At 46.8% G+C, this 22,611-nt stretch overlaps 1 protein-coding gene across 4 annotated transcripts in view; it reads left to right on the forward strand.

The window, feature by feature from the left end:
- LOC128887577 (mucin-2) overlaps nucleotides 1-22,611 on the forward strand; it is a 295,584-nt gene that overhangs the window by 203,627 nt on the left and 69,346 nt on the right. For all 4 annotated transcript variants that reach the window (XM_054143612.1, XM_054143613.1, XM_054143614.1 and 1 more), the window contains exon 4: nucleotides 19,470-19,516. In XM_054143612.1, the coding sequence (XP_053999587.1) occupies nucleotides 19,470-19,516 (47 nt within the window). The remainder of the gene's footprint in view (nucleotides 1-19,469; nucleotides 19,517-22,611) is intronic.

Below are 22,611 nucleotides of genomic sequence, written 5' to 3' on the forward strand. Positions count from 1 at the left end.
AGGGCTAGGGCCACAGATGGAAATACCCGATTTATATGCAAATTCCATATTTGTCGCTGCGAGGAGGTGCCGGTCTCCGTCGTCCTCGTTCTTCGACGAAAGAACCAGTCGCTATCGGTCCCTGAAACACCTGCGATTTTCCTTTCCTCGACCAGGTGATGCTGCGGCCAGGTACATGCGGCTTGGATGCATTTATAATTCAGTTTCCGTTCAATGAAGTTGTTAAAAATGGATCCAGGGTGGGAATGGTATTTTTTTTTTTTCTAATTAGAGCATGTATTAATTCATTCATACACTTTGAACGTGCTACTTTTTATGAATGTTTATAAAATCAGGTCGCTCCTCTAATTATTTCCTAGCAAGAGGATAATTCTATCTTCATTTTTTTAATTATTTCATCCCTAAGAATTAAACCCATTTCAATCGTCATCAATTCGAATATTGCGCGACGTCCAACGATGTTATATCGCGTAATACCTCGCACGACGAACAGCGTCCGACGTTTCGACGCAATAACAATTAACGAAGCCAGTAACCACGGAACGTTTATTGGATCGATCAGTTATCTTCTCTAATCTCTGCAGTATCCACCGGCTCCGTTGGTTACTAACAGCGAATGCCGGTCTATAAAATCTCGTTAACGTCAGAATATGGATTTTCTTTCAAGGGTGCATGAGCCAGCAAATTATCGAGAGTCCTTTCTTCCACCCTCGTTGGCTCGCGATATCGTTAATAAACCCAACGTCCCGGACCTTCCCCTATCTAATCACCACGCGTTTTTTCCCCCGGCTCCGCCTCTCCTTATTTTTCCTCTTCTCCGCGAGACACCTGCATATTTGATGCTCCTTGTACACGGTCGAACTTCGTCGAGCAAATGCGCAACGTTCATGTATTATTAATGCGAACGAAGGAGATTAAAAAATCGACGAGATTCTGTTGGGTGGCCCGTGATCAACGGTTTCGCTTCGTCGCTGTTAATTTCGACTTCGATATACCTTGTCATCCGTGCAGGCTTCGCGCGAACGTAATCGCGGAAAATTGTATCTCGTCTCCAGAATGAATGCCAATTTGATTATACGTGGTTCATCGTACTTGCAAATAAGGGGGCCATTTACATAGCGCGAAGTTGCCGTCCAGGAAATGTGCGAAGTGACATTTTGAGCATACACAAATTCTCCCGTGGAAGATACTATTTCTAATGTCGATGAATCTTTTATCTTCTTTTGGTGTCGATGTGTATCGGACCATTCCCTCGAAGATACTGTTTAGTACAAATTGATGTACATACTATAAATAACCAAGAGAAAACTCACCTGAAATTCGTGCGACAGAGGACCAATATAATTTCTCAACCCCTAAAATGATTAGCTAAACTGGAACAAAAATTTGCATACTTAACTCGTGCGTTGCCACGAGCGCGTTATTCGGAAGACTAGTTGAAATTTGTTTAAAAATCGCGAAAGATAACTCGTCCGCCGGTTCACAAACGCTTCACCGTTCTCGAAACTCCCCGCAACGAGCGAAAACTTTTCCCAGAGAGATAAAGGAGATACTTTAGATAAATGCGGGTACGTCTGCGAGGCTGCAACAGCAATTACAGCAACAATCCACAGAGATTCGCGTGTCGTTTCAGTTAGCATCACGGCCAACTGAAACGCTTCCTCCCTGTGGAAGCAACACGGCCGTCCTTTGATCTACGAATCCTCGCGAAAATCCGTGGGAAAGAAAATCATCCGAGACTTTTTGTGTGGGAGGGGGTCGAGAAGAATTAAAATTCTTCCGCGCCAACGGATCTGCAGGTGGAACGAGAGGGAACGGCAATGTTCCCTGAAAGAAACCGCGAAAAGAATTTCTCTGAGATAAGCGGTCGTGGGGGTGGGTTGCCGAGGAAGCGCAGGCTTAGGCAGCGGTTGGAGAGGTGCGGGGAGTGAGACACCACCGAGACATTCCGGGAAAAATGATTATACGAAGTTGGAAAAACTTTCGCCACGGAAAGAGAGAAAAGGTGGCGACCAGAAGCTGCTGGGACCAACGCTGCTACGCAATGTCACGGCTATGGGGTCATTTATTGCGGGATTTTATATGGAAAACCGCTTTTCTGGCTCTGTATTCGTGATTCAGAGTTTAGGACTGTAGATTGCAATATTATTTAGGTTGTATGTTAATATTGTGGTGGAAAGAGGATAGACATAGCTAGAAATTTTGAGTTCTCGTCAGAAAATTAATTTCGTTCACTGTATAATAACATTGAAGTTACCTCCACAAAGTTAACTTCAATTTAAGAGGCTGTGATTTGTATCGACGAATTTGTACTTTCAAATGGAAATACTTGTGACAGTATGGATTCCTTCATGTATGAAAGGATTTTATCCTCCCTTACAAAAGTGGCAAGGACGAACCAAGCGGTATTTTTCATGATCACGATTACGCGAACCTTCTGACACCCAGCAGAGTCGTCACACATTCGCTTCTATTCCCGCGGGATTACCAAGATCCGTTAAGCCGCGTTTACTCCCGTCCTCTCGAGACGAATGCAAAAGGAGTCGGAGACAGCGAAGGGCTGCCACGATTGCCTTATTTATATTTGTCCCAATCACAGTCACCAGATTTCAGCCCTCCTCCAACGTTCGTTTTTCTCTCGCGTCTCCGCTCGCTCTTAACTGAGAACGACGCCAAGGAAGGGTGCGACAGGATAACGTGATAAATTACCGTGCGTCAGAGCCTCGGCGTGCATTCATTTGTACAGCGTTAGCACTGTCATTGGCACCATTCCTCATTTTCTTCGCGAACGACTGATACCGTCTTCCGCAGCGGTGAAATCACGCGAGGAATTTTAGTCAGCCGTCCATATCTACTGCGAGATAGGTTAGCGACGACTTGTACTACTTATACTCTGCTGATTTTTCCCCAAAACAGTGTAACCTGTCCTTCGGAACGCGACGGTAGATTCTTTCTTGCATTCATCACCAGTTTTCCCTTTTTCGATTTTTTTCCTCTTCTGGAATAACTCTCGGGGCAGACGAGAGGGAGGTCTAGAGAAAGCTGGAGTATTTAGAGATCGAGGTATACCGGACAACCCCCTTAGTGCCGGACGGTGGTCTCGTCGGAGATAATAGGGCCTCGGAAAGTTTTCGAGTTTGCAACTTTCTCCTCCAGCTCCGTGCAATCTCTTCGGCCCTTTCCTCCTGGCTCGTCTCGCCGTCGAACCAAGAGAAATCCTGGCGGACTGTGTTCCTCTCTCTCTTTTTTTTCCGTCAGTTTCTCCCGGCCAACTTCGCCCAGCCTCTTCGTCGCTCCCCGCGGGCCGAGCTCTTTTACATCTGTGTTGCTCGCCGTTGCCAGTAAGTATAAGATATACGGTCGCAGATACCGCGAGATTTGTGGTCGCCAGGGCGTAGTAGTGTACAGCCGAAGGCAGCCCGCTTTCAGGTGGAGATTGCGTTTTGACGTCTGATAGATTCATGGTTATTGGAATCAGAGTGGTACTATTACATCAGACCGGCGGGGGGCGAGACGATGTTCCGCCTCGAGCGTACACGCGTAAATCAAGCCCTCGCGGCGAACCAGGTTCTATTTTGAAAGACGCGAAACGTGCATGGGCTCTCCAGTTGCCCTGTCGACGCGGTGCACGGGTTTCGAGGCCATTTGCTCGCGTTCCATGGGCTTGGAGTACTTGCAACTATGGACGTCGTAGAGGACAAGTGAGTTATTGTTGTAATTAAATAAATAAAATATTCACTCATGAGAAATTATGTCCGCATCAGCTACACGGCTGCTCATTTTCCCTAAAAGTGGATTAAAGTTCGATCGTCGACTGCTCCCGTACAATTTGATCACGATACGCGATTCTCGACGACTTCGGTTTAGAAGCGACAAACGCATTGTCGCAGACAAGCGTATCGATTATCGACTTTGTCGATAAAGGAGCGCCGAGGCTTCTCCCCCTGAGAAAGTCAGAAAGGAGCACATGACGAGGCGGAACTCCTTAGAAATCCCCGGATTCCTCTATGCAGGGCAGAGAGAAGGAGATCGACAAGAGGGATTTAATTTGTCGTGTCGAAAGGCACGGTTGATGCAAACCCTCTGATCTCTGCGATCAATCTCCACTGATCTTCGATTCGGCTTCTTGAATGACGGTCTTTAAACGCTTAGACGCAGCCACGCATACGTAGAGCCAGACAAAACCGTCAACGACGGCTCGAGTCTTTCATTACACTTCTCCAGAGCTATCGAGAACATAGCCTAGGTGTACGAACATCGTAAAATTATAGTTTTTGAGAGTCATTATAATTTTTTGGAGAAATAGATGTAACGAATGTTACCTGTTACTGCAAGTCTTGGAAAATTAATAATGAAAACATCAAAATACACAGAATGGACTCATATATCAAGCACTCAAGTAAAACCACGCAAAGAATACAATTCTGAAATTAATAGATCGACATCCCCTATCTGGAACCACCTTCGTTCGCGACTTTTCGATTTTTAAATAACGCAATAGTTGCTCAGATTCCACGGATTCCCATAGATTTCTTCGATATCGATAGCATTAGTTCCCGACGAAAATGTCGTCGTGGCTGCCGGACGTTTGCCAATCTCCAGAGTTTATTTCTTGGAAAGTTCTTCCACGAAAGTCGGCACGACGGTGGTCGTGCGCCGCTTGACATTGACGAAGTAGACCCATAGACAGTGTGGGAAACGTCGCTAATGTCGTAACCGAGTGTCATCGTGCACCCTCCCCGAGTATCGGAACTCCTGGAGAAGGCGACATGGGCGGGAGTCGAGACGAACGACGAAAGGGGACGCTGGGAGATATATCGTCGCTCGGGACAACCAACGTGGAACGAGGAGAACTTGATGTCTGGGGAGACGGGGCTGGTTATCTTTTGCCTGTAGGTGCAACCAGGCTCTGCCTCCTCTCAGAGAAAAGACGAGCTACGCAAGAATGACAAGTTCCTGTCTTTAACGCCTGCCTGGTGCAAGTCTCGCGAGTCCCGTGACGCTCTTCCATACGTCACGTCAGATAAGCAGCCTTTGTAATTCGTCGTCAGGCAGGGGGTAATTGTTTGGGGCGTTTCTTCGAGTTCCCTTTCTTCGTCGCAGATTTCGTGTCGGGCGGTAATACAAATTATTCATATTAAAAGTGTTCAGGGAAGTTTGGAGGTGTTCAGGTGACGAGGAAAATTATTTTTGAGGAATTCCATGATCTGGCCATGTACGAGGCAAGAAATTTATTTGTTTGAATTTCATGTATATGAAACGACATTACTTTCTGGATAATGATGAAACAAACCTACCGCCAAGGATTAAAAAAACATGTGTCCATGAGCTTACCATCCATAGATACAAACTCACGAATCCTCCTCTAACCTCACCCCTCTAACTTCTCTACTTCCAGAACGTCAAAGAAACCGAAACATATCCGTCGTACGGTAAATGTTGACCAAAAAGCCCCGTGTTTGCGCGGAGTAAGGTGTCGGAGGACCTCGCAGGCGTCGTTTCCTTCGCAGCGTCCCAAAGGGTGTCCGAACGGTTAACTGGGCCGGGGAGTCCCCGAACTATATTCCCTCCAAATACGAAACCAATCGCAACACCTCCGATGGTCGAACGAACGACCCAACGGCAATAACAGCGGTGGACACGGGGGATCGACGACGAGGGCAGAGGGGTGTGGGACAGTAGCAGAGTAGATGATGGTTTCAGGATAGAACGGTCTGTGGACCGAGGGGACGGTCGTTGCGGAGGACGGTCGCCTCGCTGGCCTCACCGGAGCGGCCTTCCTTTTATTGGCCATAAAAGCAATAATGCGATGCCATACGATACGCGTGCCGACACTGAAGTACGACAAAACGATACAAATGCTCGGAATCCGGCTCCCTTTCCCTTCTGAACTCGCCCCCTTGGCCACCTCCGCCTCCTGTGGTCCGATTCTTTCGCTGGGAAGTTGGGACGAGTTGTCTTTGATTTCTGGGAGGCGTTCAGGGGCCATCGAGTTTATTCCGAAGTGTAGAACCCAGAGAAAATGCGAATTTTAAGCAAGATTTTGTCGTTTTATTAGGCCGGCCAGAAAGTAATGTCGTTTCTTTCATATTAAATTCAAACAAATAAATTTATAGCATGTTTTTATTTTTAATCAATTACTTAATCGACTACGTTATCAACAACCTTTTGCTATCTAGTATGCAAATTCTCAATACCTGATCGATCAAAATAAATTGGTGTACAGTGAGCTGACAAGTAATAAACAAGTATTTACAGAAAGGATATCACGTTGGTGGAAGCGCCAACCCCTCTGGGCTTCAAAATTTCCTTAATCGCGCAATTGAAAATTTCCAACTATAAAGAATAACCAAAGTATTACACTTAACACGTGGAATGGTCCGACATCCCATCGAAGATCCAGCAAGCTGGATACTTTCGTATCCCCTGATAAAATGTAAATGTATTTTTATTGCTTTGAAAGTGGATGAGGCGCAACGCGATCAATTCAAGGGTCATTTTTTCGAGTCCTCCGCCGTTCGCAAGGGGGGAAGAAATTAAGTCAGCCGGCCGAGACGATAATCGTTCGTTCTCGGCGACGAGCTGCGAAGCTCATTTCGCGCTGTTTAAAAATCTCATGAAGGCGAAACAAAGGATGAGGCGCGAGCGCACCGTTGCGAGGGCAAACGCGCGTCGCTTTGGCATTAAACGGCTCTCGAAGGAGGCGGAAAGGAAAGGCTGGGGTAGGAATGAGGAAGAAAACGAGCCAGGGCATCGTGATGACGTCTCAATTCCCTGCGAGTCAGCTTTTAAAAAAGCCGAGGGAGAGATTCTTATCAAAACCTTTCGTCTCGTCCGGCCTAATTTACTTATGCCTCCACCCCGCTCGGGCCCTATTTACCAGTACAGAATTGTCTACAACCCCTGACTCGCAGGCCCCCTCTTTGCTTATTTCGATCTGGAATGCATACAATTTTTTATCTTATTCGAAATGGGGAAAAATGCAATCGATAACCTTGAATATTCACTGGTGACTTCAGGTTTTATTTTGTTCATTTTACTGTCAGTCAATGTATAGGTATTTTAGGGTTATTTTAGTTTCTCGAGATACATTAGGCTTGTGTGGTGAAATTATGACTTGGTAGAAGACCACCGTAGAAAGGTTGAGAAAGTCGGAAAAGGTGGAAGCGGATCTCTCAGTTCAACCCGAGTTAGCCCCTTTTTCTCGAAGCACCACTCGACTCCAGACGATTTACGTCACAATTCGGGGTCAGAGCGAGCACACCTTAATCCTCTACCGTCTCACGCTCGCCTCCGTGTCCAGCAGGATATCGAGGCGACGAGCGACACCTTGAGCCGAGATTACATGCCGTCCGAATCCTCTTTTCTTGCCCCTAGGCGAAACCTTCGGGCGAGCTACCTTAACCTCGCCCCCAGCAGCCCCTTACATGTGTTCTCGCGAGAATCCGTGTGTCCTTTGCCGAACCTGTTACCTTCTTATGCCATTTTCCTCCTCACCCTTACCGTTACCGGCGCGCGAGGGGGTTGACATGCGAGAAGGGGCGGCCAGTGAATACATTTAAAACGGGAATACGATTACCCGTTCGCCGTTGGGGGAGATTTTTGTTGCGCTTGTGGATTTATCGACGGAAATTTGTGCCGTCGCGGAGAAATCTTCGGAGACTAAGAAACGGAAGCACGGCGACGAAGAGATGGGTAAAAAGCTCCAAGTAATACATGCTGTCGTCGCAAAGATGGCAATTAATATTCTGGAGAACTTCGAACGTCGTCGATGCCAGTCACGGTCGAGTAAAAATTTATACCGCATGCTCGAGCGACTTTAGGCTTTTTTGGTTGTTGGGAGGAGGTACTGGATGCGAAAAACGTGGAGCAAGTCTAGTTTCATCCCCGATCCAAAAACTGTCCAAGGTCTAAAGAAACTCGTAGCGACGAGGTAACAGGTCCTTGGCATATTCATCGTGAACGGATACGCGACAAATCGTGACGGGGATGGACAATAAAGATATCTGGATCGTCGCAACGTATGCCTCGCGATAAAATCACGGGATTATCAGCATATTCAGCGTCTCGCTGGTGGTGCAACGGGGCGAAAAATTGCGCGATTCCGCGGCGTTACGACTGACACACTGTACAACCCCCGACAGCGGCGCGATAATGGTATTCAACGGGGGTTGCCGCTTTTACGAGCGATTATCGCTACCCAGGAATCCTTCCACGGAATACTCAGCGCCTCGGAGGAGGATATCGCTAAAGAAGCTAAGATTTGGCGGCGGCGCCGGACCCCGCGCCGAGCATAAAGGAAATCGCGCCATCATCGTAAACCGACTAACCCCCTCCGCTCCTTTCGTCTTCATCCTTGAAAGAGGAAAGTAGGAGAGAGCTGGAACCACCTCGACGTAAACTATCCAGCAACCGACTCTGATCGCACCCACTTCTCCATCATCTTCTCATCTCCGCTAACGCTGAAGTACCGTTATAGCGGGGAAGCTGTCTAGCTGAGGCGCGCTCAATGCACCCTCTGCGAATGCCCTCTCGCTATCGCCTTCCACGGCCGCTTCTTTCGACAGGGATCACATTCAACGAATTCTTCTTTAAACTCTTTGCCTCTCGCCTCGAAACCTTTGCATCGTTCGAGTAGCAACTTTGTGTAGACTGGTCGGTAGTTAGGCTTCTTGATGTCGTCGGGAGTTATGGATAGGTTGATAATGTCCTTGTAAACTTTTGAAACTTTTTGGAAAATCTTAAATTAAAGTGTCAAAGCAGTTGGTATAGTCATAACTTTTTATATTTATAATAACTTTCCTGAATAATAAAATCTTTTTTTACCATTTCTACTACCAAATAGATCAAGGAAATTTTCTTCTAGAAATAATAATTTCTATCCTTCTAAATTAACAGCGACATAGCTCGATTACACATTGCACATGGAAAATATTCCATCCGGTGTATCCATACCCCTTTTGATCTCCCCCTCGCGAAGGATCGCTACTTTCCACTCCTGTCGCAGGACCCGTGCACCTTTGTTTCTTTAGATTTTTCACACGCCCTTCCCTCTTTCCCTCTTCCGTTTCCCGTCCCATGGTCGACCCTCGCGATGCTTCTTCGCCAAGGCGAGGCAAGAGTAAGAGTTTTCTTCAGTTTCCACACATGTTTCACGGGTATCAGCGGTCCCGGTGGAAGGATTTGCAAGTTAAATGGCATAAACGAACACTCGAAGAAGGTTCCTTTTGTCTTTCCCTTTTTCATCTCGAAACTTTGAAATCTCCAGGACTGGTGCAAAAAATTCATCGCAGCGTGTCTTTTACGAAAATCAACATGTTTATTACTTGCACAGATTTAGTCTTACGCATAGAATCACTTGAATTTTGATTTTAATACTTATAGCGAAGCGTCTTGTTTGAACGAAAGTTTCTTCGAAGTCGATGTTTTAAATTTCCGATCGTGGTTATATCAGCGAGTCGTACACCTTGCTACGAGTACAAGACACACCAAGGTACCGGTAATGGCTCCTTCGCGACGCGTGTGCCTACTAATTTATTTCCCTATGAATATCCGAAAAGGCACCCTTTCCTTCCCGCGAAAACCAAGGCTGTTGTCTTCCAGCGCCAGTGGGCGTCGTATGACCGGGACATTAAGACATTGTTCCTGTGATTTACGGTCTGATTTGCATTCACGTGCCAACCGTATATCATGCATACACTGTGAACTAAGCTTTCTACCGGTTAGGCTACCCTTCCCTGGAATCTACTTTCGTTCGCACGAAGATGCTCGCCTAGGTGTCGGCTTTTTCACGATGGCGTGGTAGTGGAAAATATTTTACAAAGTAGGTTGTCAGGAGGATTCAGTTACCCAGCTGTAATATCTATGACTTCCAAGTTTCATTTGGTTAAAGATTAAAATCAGTTAGAAATTCAGTTCGTCAAAAATGATTAAGCGTACTACTAAAAGGCGAAATATTCTTTCTTGGGAAAGACTCGTATCCAAGAAAGGTCTAAACACTCGTGCAAGGACCCGACCCTCAAACTTTCTGTGCAGCGTGGTTTAGCGAGTGACAGGAAAGGCTGAAACAAAAAGAAGGTAGCCTAGAAGCCAGGGTAAAACGAGAGGCCCGAAGAATATTAGCGTGAACTTATTTCAAGCTCGTCGGAGACACCGAACCTAACCTGCTTCCCTCGCGTGCCCAACACAGATCCCTCGTGTACCGAGTTGACGTACAAACACCCTCGCAGACGTTAGCTCACGTGCGAACGAGGCATCCTTTGCCAGGAGCTGAACAGCCACTGATGAACTTGAGTCATCGATCATCCAATTAGCCAGGCGATCAATCATCCCGCTGCCATTTGCCCCGAACCTGGGGCCCTCGAACCGCCGGATGCCTACAAGCACGGTCCAACATCCTTTCAACATACCCGACGTGTTCGACCCCAACACGCCGAATCCCTAATCAACCCTTTTCAACGCGTGCAGTTTCGGCCGAAACGCTAACCTCCCGCTCCGCGGGACGCGGCTACGCTTTTCCCTCTCGTTTCGACGATTCGGACGATCAATATTCGAAGAAATACTGTTACTTCGGCGAGCGTTAATTATGTTTTATAGACTGCGGCAGGATATCGTGGAGATTCGACTAAATCGCACCTAGATTGTTCGCGCTCTGGGTAATAGGGTGATGTTAGGGGTGGTCGAAGTCACCTGGAATAGGATTGCAGAATCAATATCGTAACAAAATTGCTGTAAACTTGCAAAGAAAAACTCAGACTCAAAACTTAATCAACAAATTTACAATTAACGACGAAAGCGTACGGTGTAGATTACGGTACGCAAATATCAATCACCCTGGAAGTTTTCCAGACGACTGACTCAGCCGTTTGCGTGTACCGCCCTCCCCTAGAAGATCCGCTCGCAAATACGTCCAAGTACGTTCGATGGCAGTCGCCGAAGAAGAAATGTCACCCGGCATATTAACGACTCGCGACACACGAGACTGAGCACGTCGAAACGGTGTCTTGGCTTTCGTCTGGAACTGATAGTCCCCATACCCTTCTTCGAAGGGACTTCGTTAAGCACGATGTCGACGCGTTTTCCGCGTAAACGCTGAGGCGTAAACGTTTCGCGTTCGTTCGTTTCTGACTGTTGCGGGCGTGGATGTTCGATATACGTGTGCTACGTGATATATAACTCGACGTATCGGATAATAATGCGCGATATGACGCGTGAGTTGTTAATTCGCGCGTCGCGTCCGCTGCACATGACGCGAGCTTACCAGCCAAGCAGGCTTCCACCCCCGTCGAGGCGCGTTCTTCGCTTTCTGATCGTTCCGCGCCAATTCCCGCCAATGGGGAGATCCCCACGGATCGCTGGGAACACAAAAAAACGAAAAAACGAACAAAATTACCGGCAAATCGACCGCGCCCAACCGGCACTTGACCCCCGAGGATATCGCTTTCTATTTCGAGGGCGATTAAATACGGAATCTACTTTGTTACGGGGACTGGAAGATGATTTTTCAATGGAGCAATGAAGAGCCTCTGAAGAAGTGCGTTGAAACGCCGGCGACAGGTGGCTACGTTGCTTCGTCATGGAATAGCAATTTTCTGAGATTTTTTAGTCGCGGAACACTTCTTAACTTACAAGGGAGTATTTATATAGTTTGTGGCTGTTTGGTTATCAAAGTGAAACACACAAGTGTACTCGAAGCCGTATTCTAAACGATACAAATTTATATGTTTGAGTGTAGCCAAAAGTAAAAGGTTTATTTAATTCCACTTTACTCGCGAAGTTACGGTGACGACTCGCGCAGGAATTTTGTCAAAATTTAATTTCTCGTCTCGCAAAAGCGATCGTCAATGAGGGAACAGCAATCCTTTAACGTCTGCGCGCCATATTTAATTTATGTTGATGGATCTTTACATTTCAAATTGGCTACTTAAGCTCCATTATTTTAAAGGCGGACCAACCTCCATGGTGCACCGACTCACGGCGCCCTTCAGGAATTGGTTGGGTTCGCCTAACCGCGAGGACGCTGTCTGCACTCTTCTCGATTTATATCTATTTCCATAATTTCCTCTTAGCTGCTAATTCGCAACCGCCGAGCGCTGCGTTCTGCCACCCTCTTCGAAGACTGCTGACTTCGAAACGCTATACTTGAACGAAACTTGAATATGGAATACTAAGACACCTCTATCATTCCCGATACTCTTGCTACTGTAACAAAAGAATATCCTTTCCCATAGACCAACGAACGATTCAATCGCAACACCGGTGCCTCAATGTCACCGAGACTTCAAGTTTCACTTAGTTCCACCTCGAGGCTGTTGCTCCAGCAAAGAAGACTCTTTAATGAGCTGGAGCTCCGTATGCGCTCGAGTACTTAAGTTCTTACGCTTAGGAAAATATTTCCTAGAGAGAAATGGCAACGGTAACAGCACCAACAAACCGTCCTCCGGTTGGCTGGCGTCTCTCAGAACCTGGTAGACAGCGTTGAAGGAAGCCAGGGATGGCACAGGACCGCCCGCCAAGCGCTAAGCCGATAGGCCGGGAATCTATGGAGTGGGCGCGGGAACGAAAACCTAAGTGTCGGGCGGAAAACGTCTCTTTAATGCTCTTAACGTCGTCACGCTATTTCTCCGCTCCTCCTTTCCCACCTTCACTCGACCGCCCACACAGCGCCGCTTCCTGCCGCGCAGGATAAATACCTGTCAACGTTCGAATTACGTCCTGCGCGGGAGTCGCACGACTCGTCGCCATTCCCAACCTGGTTGAAGAGGAGTCGAAGGGTTCGCGGCTTTTTGTTTTTCGGAGATGTGGTAATCAACGTGATGGATGATGAATAAAAGGATAGTTTTCTCGATGCCGGATACTTTGCTTGTCTTCGATGGGAATTCAAACACCTTGGAACAAAGAGATTGGAAGGTTAGGTTGTGGGCTTCCAGATTATTGTTTAAGGTCTTCGAATCAATTCGTTACTTTTCTCAGCCCTGTGTTCCTGCCAATGAATCTGGCTGCAAGAGAAGCGAGTAATCGGATGAGGAATCGTCGTCTGAAAGTCGTAACAGGTTAGACACTCGAGGGAAGGATCGAAGTCCGGCGTTGGTCGTTTCGTGCGTTTCCTCTCCAGAAAGGAGGGGTTCGGTAAACGCGTGCCTTCGACGAGGGAGTCCCTCCGTAACGGCGGTCCGTGTCACTGCGTGGCCCTGACAGCCAGCAATTAACAGCCGCGGACTCTCGCCTCTCTCGTCGTCGACGCAACGGTAGCGTTGCGCTAGAACGTCGTACTAGACGCCCTGGTAAATAATTGTCGCCCCCCCGTCGGCCGGTTAAGACACCGATTCGTCCCACACTCTTGTTTTCCACCTTTCTGCTCCGACACCCTCTCCTTCGCTTCCTCTTTTTCCACCCCTGCTAAACTCCTGCACGCCAGTCAATAACAGACCTCGATTTCGACGACCCGTTTTCCGATTATTCCAGATTTATTCTGGCCCTGCGCCTCCGCAGTCTATTCCCGCTTCATTATTTACTCCCGATGCTGCCTCTATCATTCGATTTAAATGTGGCCTCGAAATCGACTGCTCGGTTTGGAGTCCCTGGTCCTTCGCCATCAGGGTTCAGTCTCTGTTGATGTTTTCTTGACAGAGGATCAACTGGGCTCGATACTTTCATTCGTGTTAATTGATAATTGTCTCAGCCACTCCTCAACTAAAATTTATTAACAATTCCTCTTTCGACCCGTTTCATAATTTCTCATTTTCAACCAGCTATATATAAACCATAATATTCAATGACACATGTCCTTGGAAAATTTCAATCAAGCAAGTCTCATAAGTGCTCCACCAAATAATTCTTCTATCCTCCCCCTTCGATCACTCACACAATTAATTCATAATCAAATTTAAAATTCATATCATCCGAAGACCATTATAGCATACAAAGCACTCCATCGATTCACGAATTCAGAATTTGCATGGGGAGAATCAGGGGTACCGTGGGACCAACACCCCCAGGGACGCCATTAGTGTAACTGTCGGTACATTAGCTCATCGAATTAAAAAAGCAGCGCCCTCGACTCCGCTCGCTTTCTTTTTTCGCGACGGGGCTGTCCTTATCGATCCATCTCAATTACGGAAGAATCAGGTGGCACCGAGTGGCAGCCTACACGAGGTGTCTGTGACAATGGTGTTTAAGATGATTACCACCCCGATTCATCCCCCATCCTCCGTTGTCGGCGAAGAGAGAAGGGCACACAGAACGGAGGAAAGAATATCGTCGTTAGACAAATGGGATGTTTTATCTGGCATTACGCCTTTTTATTTGAACGCCGATTACCCCGCCGATTACCCCTCACTCCCCCCGTTTCGCTCCCTTGTCGCAAGATTGAGGTAAAACGATTTGTAGACTCGCGACGCGGTCGAGTCATCGGGGATTTCCACCCTGCGAGATTGGGAATTCGGAGGAAGGTGAGAATAATACGAAACATCAATTTGCATAGGTAAAGATCTCCGGTGCGTTGAATACAATTTTCGTAGGAATGAAATAAAAATTTATATGCTACTGGAATTATGTTTGTCAGGGGAAAAAACTTAGTTGTTTGTTTAGTTGGAAAAAATGTACCAGGCTTCGAGAGTACATTTTTAACTGTAAAGTCTGGTTCAGGGAATGAATAACAGTCAGAATAGCGGATAAAAAATAATCAGAAGTGATCAGGTCGAAGATGATACGAGACAGAGTGGGAACATTTATAAATTGACAGTAGTGATAAGCATTATCCATACTTATTAAAAGAAAAATAATTTAGGAAGATCTTGAAAATTTCAAAACACTCGCCAACCATCTAAACATCTAGGAGAGTCACCGCACACACCAATTTTTCCGTACTAAATATAGAAATTCTTTCGAATATCAAAACTAAACTATCCAGTTCGCGCAATTTCCACGATCGAAGTCCCAGAGGCGTGGAATAATTTTCCACCGGCACGAATCGAACATAAATCAAATATCAGAGATCTTCTGGCCGCCGGCCGCATACTCCATTTACTTTTCATCCATCCAGCGTATCAAAGTTTCACGCCTACGAGTAATGTAATGTAACGCGCGCACTCGAGGGATGCAGCGTTTTGATGACGAGGTGAAAAACGAATAAACGAACGAGCGCGGTTCCCCAGCGCTCTCTCACACGGTCATCCTAACTTCGTTAACCGACAGTACACCGTTTGCACTGTAATCGTACGCAAAGGGAACAGGAACGGGACGAAAGGGGAGGAGCGAAAAAGATGGCGAGGCAACGGATACCGAACGATGGACGAAGAGACTAAACGAAAGGGGGATTGTAGAACCCGGCGTTCTCCACGTCCAGGGCTCTTATGCGCTGTTTAACTTATCCATTTAAAACTCAAACATGCGAAACAATTAATTAGTAATTAACGCTAGCCGGTCGTAGGATGAAGGAGTGAAAGGGAAGAAGAGTGGAAAGACGATAGGGCGTTCGCCTCTGGGGTGTCTGCACCGCACCCGAGAAGAGGGTACCGGCTGGGCGAGAGGAGGCTCCTGCAGAAGCAAGAAACTTTAAAGTTCGGAACTTTAGTTCTGCTGTTAGCTTCTAATTAGCGGACAAACAGTTAACCTCCAGATACAGCTCAACCGTTACCTGAGGAAGGATAGCCTAAGCCCCGTACGCGTGGCTTCGTTCTCGATCGTTATCGTGCACCTCTGTTCTGAAGGTAACCGAACACCTAATCATCGACTAGGAAAAACTTGTCGACCGATCTTGTCCAGTAAAATTTGTTTTGTTTCAGTAGGGTGGTAGCTAGGTGATGTAATAAAATAATTCTTGTTAGAACCTGTGTTGCTATTGGTCAAGATTTTGTAAACGGTGCAACTTTTTCGCCTCCGAATTTATCTCAGGTGTCCAACTGCAACGCACCTGGGTTTCCGCGTGCGATTATCCCTGCAAACTTTATTTCCAAATTCGCGGATAAATCAGTGGTCATTACGCGTGCCCCAGCCACCACCACCACCCCCACCCCCCCCCCCGTTTCTCCTCTTCTCAGCTCTCCGTAGAGATTGCCTGTCACTCCATTTTCAAATTGCCGAAACACCGGTCCGCGTTAGCGTGAAGCTATAACGTTCGATCGACCACGCTCCATGCGGCCAACCTTCTCTCGTTGAAACGACAAACGCACTCAGTGGCGAAGGTTTTGCACGAAGGGCACCGACGTGTACCGGTTTCCTGGCGCAGATGTGGAAGGGGAGACGTCGAGTTAGGTCATCGATGGTGTGAGGGTTTCAATATGCTTCGACAGTAGTTACGATACCCGCCTTGGACCCGCCATAGATCGGAGTGGATGCAGACCTCGTGGGTAGGGGAAGCCTGAAGGGGAGGTGTGGGGGGAGGTGGCAGGGGGGCTATCGTGCTGCGGTATCGGTCGCCTTGGTTATTTAGGAAACCATATCAAAGTTTGAGTTGGCTGGTTGCCGGCAGTGTGCAACCCTCCTATCGTGGCCTCCGCTTCTGGACAATGAGATCTCTTCCGGCCTCGTCGAGGTCGCCCTTGACGTTCGTTACCGGACCGAATAACGGCACCTAGAGCCATGAAAATGGTGGCGTATTGAATCTGCGAAGAGGACGACTGAGAAAAGACGCTCTCCGTGATAGACCGTCCATTATTCGCGGGAGGACCGTTCCGTTTGAACTTTTCATGTATAATGATTGTCGTTTGGTGCTCTTCTGGACGGGGATGATTGTACGTTTTCGTGTTGGGGTCACGTGGATCAAATTCCATGCGCAAAGTGGGTAGCTCAAACAGGGTACTTGATACGTTGAGTACTCCAGATGGCAGGAGAAAGTGCATCAGATTAGACTTGCGTGGTTTCGAGAGGGTATACAAAATTAGTTCAATATATATTCGTACCCATTATCTCAGTATGGGTACCGACAACTTTATGTTGGAAAATTTTATTTCCCAAACCGTCAATCCCACCAAGGCTCTAGTTCCAAGAACCCAGACGACGTCACCGCTGTTCGTGCGAACAGACACGGCAATTAGCGTGAAAAATCTCGTAATCCAGACGCGTTACGACAGCGAGTGGGGCAAAGAAACGACAAGGGCGGGCCATTCTACTTCTAGTTCTCCGCTAGAGCCGCGAGTCGTTCGGGAAGGGTTGAGAGATTTAATTAAGGCGGAGCGACGGACAGAAAAGAGGAGTCGGTACGTCGTGTAAACTCGAGCTAGTCTCGTCGTACCGTTCTTCCTGTCGTAGCCTCGGGAACGAGCCAAGTCGTTCCTCCTTCTTGCCATTCTGGAAGATCTCTCGAGAACTCGTGAGAACGCTGCACACGTCTACGGTGTAGATCTGTTCGGTCGAGCGTGTGCGTCAAAGTTCGTCAGGCCAAACCCCTGATTTTGGGGCGTAGAAGTTTCGTCCGACAGTCCTGTTCCTTTCCTCGACATCGCACGAAACCCTTGCGCGGGAGCAGGGCTGACTTCACCTGTAACAGTCGTTACTGGAGAGTTTCAGGATCTATTTCATTCAAGGGTGGAGGGATAAAAGTTCGAAAAATTGGGGGATACAGAAGAAGGCTAAATTAGTTGTTATTGCGTAGAATTATCGTAGAATAAAAAACTATCTGTTTGACGACTGCTTATCAAACCATCTACTTTTGTGATTCACGGGGTACACAAGTACTTATAAGACACAGTCAAGTAGATCAAAAAGTTAATATATACCTCTTCCACCATTTTTCTGTTCCTACTCGGCCACTAATGTGGCTTCCACATATTGATATATATCTTGTACAGAACCTTCTATCCTTCTCCCAAGACTTCGTCGAGCCCCACAGCAGTGGTCCAGCGCCGTGGTAAGAGAAACCCCGAACCAATCAGTTACAAAGTCGACGTGAAATAATTACGTCGACACCTTGAGACGTCAGGCGAGCACGGTGTCGCAACACCCTGCTCGCGTTCGTTATACTTCTGGCCATCGTCCTGCGGCTCGTCCCTCAGGCTCACGGTCTCGGAACAGCCTCGGCAGCATCATCTGTTCCGCGGTCGCGGTTTCAGCGTCAATAATTCGCAAAGGCTGCGGGGCAGCCTCTAACCGACTGATTTCACGCATCTGGCGTTTGGTGGTTTAGTCTGGCCTGGCTTGGTCCGCGCCGGTTGCACACGCCGAGAGCAACGGGCGAAAGACGGGCGACGGTTACGTGGGATAGCGCGGGACACACTTACGCGAGGCAAGACGATAGAAGACTAGGCAGAGGGTGAGAGAAGGGAGTTTTGGCGTGATAGAGACGGAGAGTACGGGCAGTCCCTGCCTCGCTGGCGTTGGTGGTCCCGTGATCAATATTCCTTACCCCCTTTGCCTTGGCTTACCCCTCCGGCGCGGTACGGGTGCCCCTTACCTCGTGGATACCCTCCTGCTACCCTCGCCCACATCCTCCCACCTCCCTACGGGGGTGAACCCGGGAGAAACCCCTGAAACCCCTCTCGCACCCTCGTCTTAATTAGGAGTCTGAATCTGCGGCGGACACGCGTATAAGGGTAGGCTGGTCGGAGATCGGAGGGAGGAACGGGGTGGGTCGTAGGTGGGTGTAGCGACGGGGCAAAGCCAGACGAGCGTCGTGTCCGAAACATTATTCCCAACTTTGGTACGATCGCTCTGGCGTCACGGCCGCTGGACGATCCTTTTTATTATTTTCCGAAAATAAACACGTTTGCGCTTCCTTGTCCTTCCACGAGAAAGACCGGCTACGGCAGCCTTGCCTCGAGCGTGACATGTTTACTTACTCGAGGTAGCCATTGCGTTACAAACCGTTAACCACAATGATTCGCTGATCCAGTTCGATCGTCACGGTGAAATCGAAAGGGGAGAGCATCGCGATAACGTGGAAATAATTAATCATGACTGGAGGGTCGGCGAGCTTTAAAGAATTCGCAGCACACAGTCACGCCGATATCGTACGAATCTTTGGTCCGTGAACGTATTTACATGCATGGTACATACAGCTCGAGTACATAGAGGGTAGGTGGCGGTGAGGCTGAACCGAGAGGATATTGGGGTTAGGCCATTCATTAGATTACGGGAATTCGGTGGTACCCCGTTCAGGGGCGAGGATTGGGGGTGGTAGAAGATGCGGGACTGGGTGCACGACCGAGTAACTCTGTGTGCATTAGTAATGTTATGAAGTGCTGGAGAAAATTTGAAAATTAGATTCAGTGAGAGAACTATTTCTTTCTCGTAGATGGAAAACATTTTGCTTGGGTTTTATATGGAGTTCAGGTAGTTTGGGGAAAATTATTCTAAAGGGGTGGAAATTCGTGAAGAAATCTGGCAATTTTATCGTTCTTATTTGGAAGTTCGAGAATATTAAAAGCATCGTAGTTTGGTACATGAAGTGTCACGATGTTTTATCCACTTTACATTTTCAAAATATAGTCAAATTAAGAGCAGGGACTGATGTAACTTTCTTTCTGTTGCAGAGTCGACCCTCGCAAGGCGGGACTATCCCCGCCAAATCATGAACAAGGTAAGAGAAAATACACCACTCACCTGCCAGTACGTAATCGTGAGTAATTATTACAATACTAATGTTCAAGTTGTCACAACATCACTCTTCAATTCTACCATCTGGTTGCTCATCTAATCATTCAGAAACCATTCGATGGTTTAACAATAAAACTACCAAAATCAATGCATACCTACTTCTAGTAAATCATATTTCAATTCATGCATACCTTTCATCGGTATATTTAATTTTCTGTTTCAATAACTGTCACCACAATTTATGTGACAAAAGCATTGGCAATTTTAAAACGAGTTTCAAAATAAGTTAAATTGATTACTTGGTAGTTCTAGTGGTAAACCATTGCAATTTTTTCCTACGTATTTATACCTCCAACGTCATGAGAGTCGCGCATGGTTACCAACCGGATCAACGATTTGCACCTTTCGTCAGCAAGTATGGCGAGTCAGTTACTAGGGAAGATCGATCCAACACCTTTAATCGGTTTTCATGCAACATGCCTCGCTCGTCGCGTGCTGGCACTTTTGCTCGCCGTTACTTCGTCGGTCTGGTTCGAGCAATCAACAACGCTTCCACGAGTCAAAATCCATTGATAGAGCCATAATTGCTCCGCGACCCATATTGTGAATGGCTATTGAAATCTAGCTGAACTTGTGCAAAATGTTGAAGTACGTACATTGTATCTCAAATTATAGGGAACGAAATCGGCTGTGCACAGGGTGATTCGAAGAAGTCGTTGGCTAGGTTACTTTCATAATTTGGTACTTTTATCGGATGTATAAAATCAATCAGGGATAGTTCAGTCCATAAATAACTTTAGCGCATGAATTTTATTGTATCTTTTAGGAAAGAAATTATTCTCTAATTATTCATTCTCGAACTAATTCTAAGCCCTAACGCGAGCTTAAAAATACCAATTCAGTTACTAATACCTCCCCATGCACAACACTCGCGTCTTCCAAGCAGCAGAGGCACGAGTTCGCGCGCGATACAATACAAACGCCGCGTAAGCATGAGATTAACAGAGAACTTTATGGGTCCATCGTTTCGAAAGTTGGCGGGCATAACTAAAATCAGAGGGGAAAGTTTTTAACATCGCTGCGCGTTTAGAAGTCGGTAACGCTGTAGCCATCGTGGCATGGGGGGTTAGATAAAGTCGTTCACGCCCTCGTCCGTGTAGGTGTTAACCTTAGTGTGCGTTTGTTACGCGCATCCACCCAGGAACGTGTGCGTATAACCCAGAGCCTCATTTGTAGGCCCTTTATGCGCCGTCTGCCTTTCCTCATTATGCATTGCACATGAGAAAACTAGCTCGGAATCTCTTTCCTTCCTTGTCCCTCCAACGTCGTCTGGTTCACTCCTACCACGCCCTCTTGCTCCTGGAACACCCCCTTTAGCCGTCTTCGTTCCTCCTCGCGTCGGCGTGCCCCGACTGGTAGCTTTGCTTCTTTATAAACTTTTAATGACGGCAAAGCCTAATCGAGAGAACGAGCGAGCATACACCCGACCTCGCTTCAACGAAAGCTATCCGAGAAAATCGACTCGAATCTCGATTTTCGATACTCCACGACGAACGTCGGCGACGCTCCGCGGAATCCACGGCAACGGCCGCGACGTTAATTGTTATTGATTATTTCGCGAAAGTCTGGCGATATGCTTGCTGTAGGTTACTCGATGCAGTTTGAAATGACCTGACGCCCAGTGAGATAAACGGTTACTGTTTTTATGACAGATAACTAAAAATAATATTCTAGAAGAATACGCAGAATCATTCAAGAATAACATGTGCGATTGTTTACTCCAAAACACAGATTGTTCAATCTAATAATAAACGAGCAATAACGAATGAAAGTATCAAAAGTATTTGCTCAATACTGTACATATAAAACTTTGTCAATGGAGTGGATGACGTTCCTCTTAGCAATCACCTTTCATATTATCCACTCGAAACGTACAGTGGCAATTAGTTCTAAAAACGCTTGGATACACATTGTCGCGTCGACTTGAACTCAACGCGACGGGTAAGATACCGTTTCCCGATTCCGTGTGCAAAAGTGCGCCGAAGCGTTCGCGATTTGCAACAAATCATTCAGCGTTTACGCCCGGCTGCCAGCCCAGTTAAATTAAACTTCTAACCGAGAACTTCGTTCTGCACTCGCCCGCTCCGAAGGCATGCGTATTTCCAATATATAGCGAACAGTTTGTACCTGAGAACTGCTGTTCCAAAGTTCGCCGGGTACAAACCTTGCCGTGAAGCCGATTAGTTGTTTGCCGGGCTGCAATGGCTCCTCGTTAAGGGTCAACAGGTATTAACGCGAGAAGAATCTAGCGTTTAATATATATATATATATACAATGAACGAAACCAGGATTCGGAGCATTTGGAAACATCAAACCTGTCGTTTAATTTGGACAAGTTTCTTTCATAAACACGGGAGATATTTATAGAACTGACTGTGAATACATTTTGTGTGAATGAGAAATTTAATTATTGAATTTAATTTAATATGAATGGTACTATGTCGATTAACTAGATTCTATTTCGTGCAATATATTGTAACAACAAATTGTATTTATCATTATGTGTTCGACCCACTGTAGTCCCTTCTTACCCTCCGTAAATGGGGGACAACGGAAACGTTAAAACCTTCGACTCCTAAAGCACCATTAAACTAACCCTTAGTTATTTCTTCCGTACACCTCCGGAGCGTACATCCTGCTTCGCCTTTATATACGTAGTTCCTGATCGTTGGTTACGATTTCTTAGGGATAGCCAGAGGAAAATTCAAAATGCCAATTCCAATACTCTTAACCGTGATGTAATCTCTATTTTTCCCTTCGAACGATGACAATAATAATTTTTAAACGCTGCCTAATAAACAAAAACGATACGTTTGTCAAAACCAAAAATAATAAAATCATTTCACAGACTGATGGAAAAATATTGACTCGAGTAATATTGCGAAAAGTCACGCCGGGAAAGGGTTCTCGTTGCACTAGACCGTCAAGAGGGGACGTAAAAAAGCGGTTAAGAACCGCTGCTTTAAAGGAATACCGAGGGATAAAGTGTTCGGGGCGCCATTTAGTGGCGGCACTCTT

Source organism: Hylaeus anthracinus, unplaced genomic scaffold (assembly GCF_026225885.1).
Source record: "Hylaeus anthracinus isolate JK02 unplaced genomic scaffold, UHH_iyHylAnth1.0_haploid 11989, whole genome shotgun sequence".
NCBI classification, from domain to species: domain Eukaryota; kingdom Metazoa; phylum Arthropoda; class Insecta; order Hymenoptera; family Colletidae; genus Hylaeus; species Hylaeus anthracinus.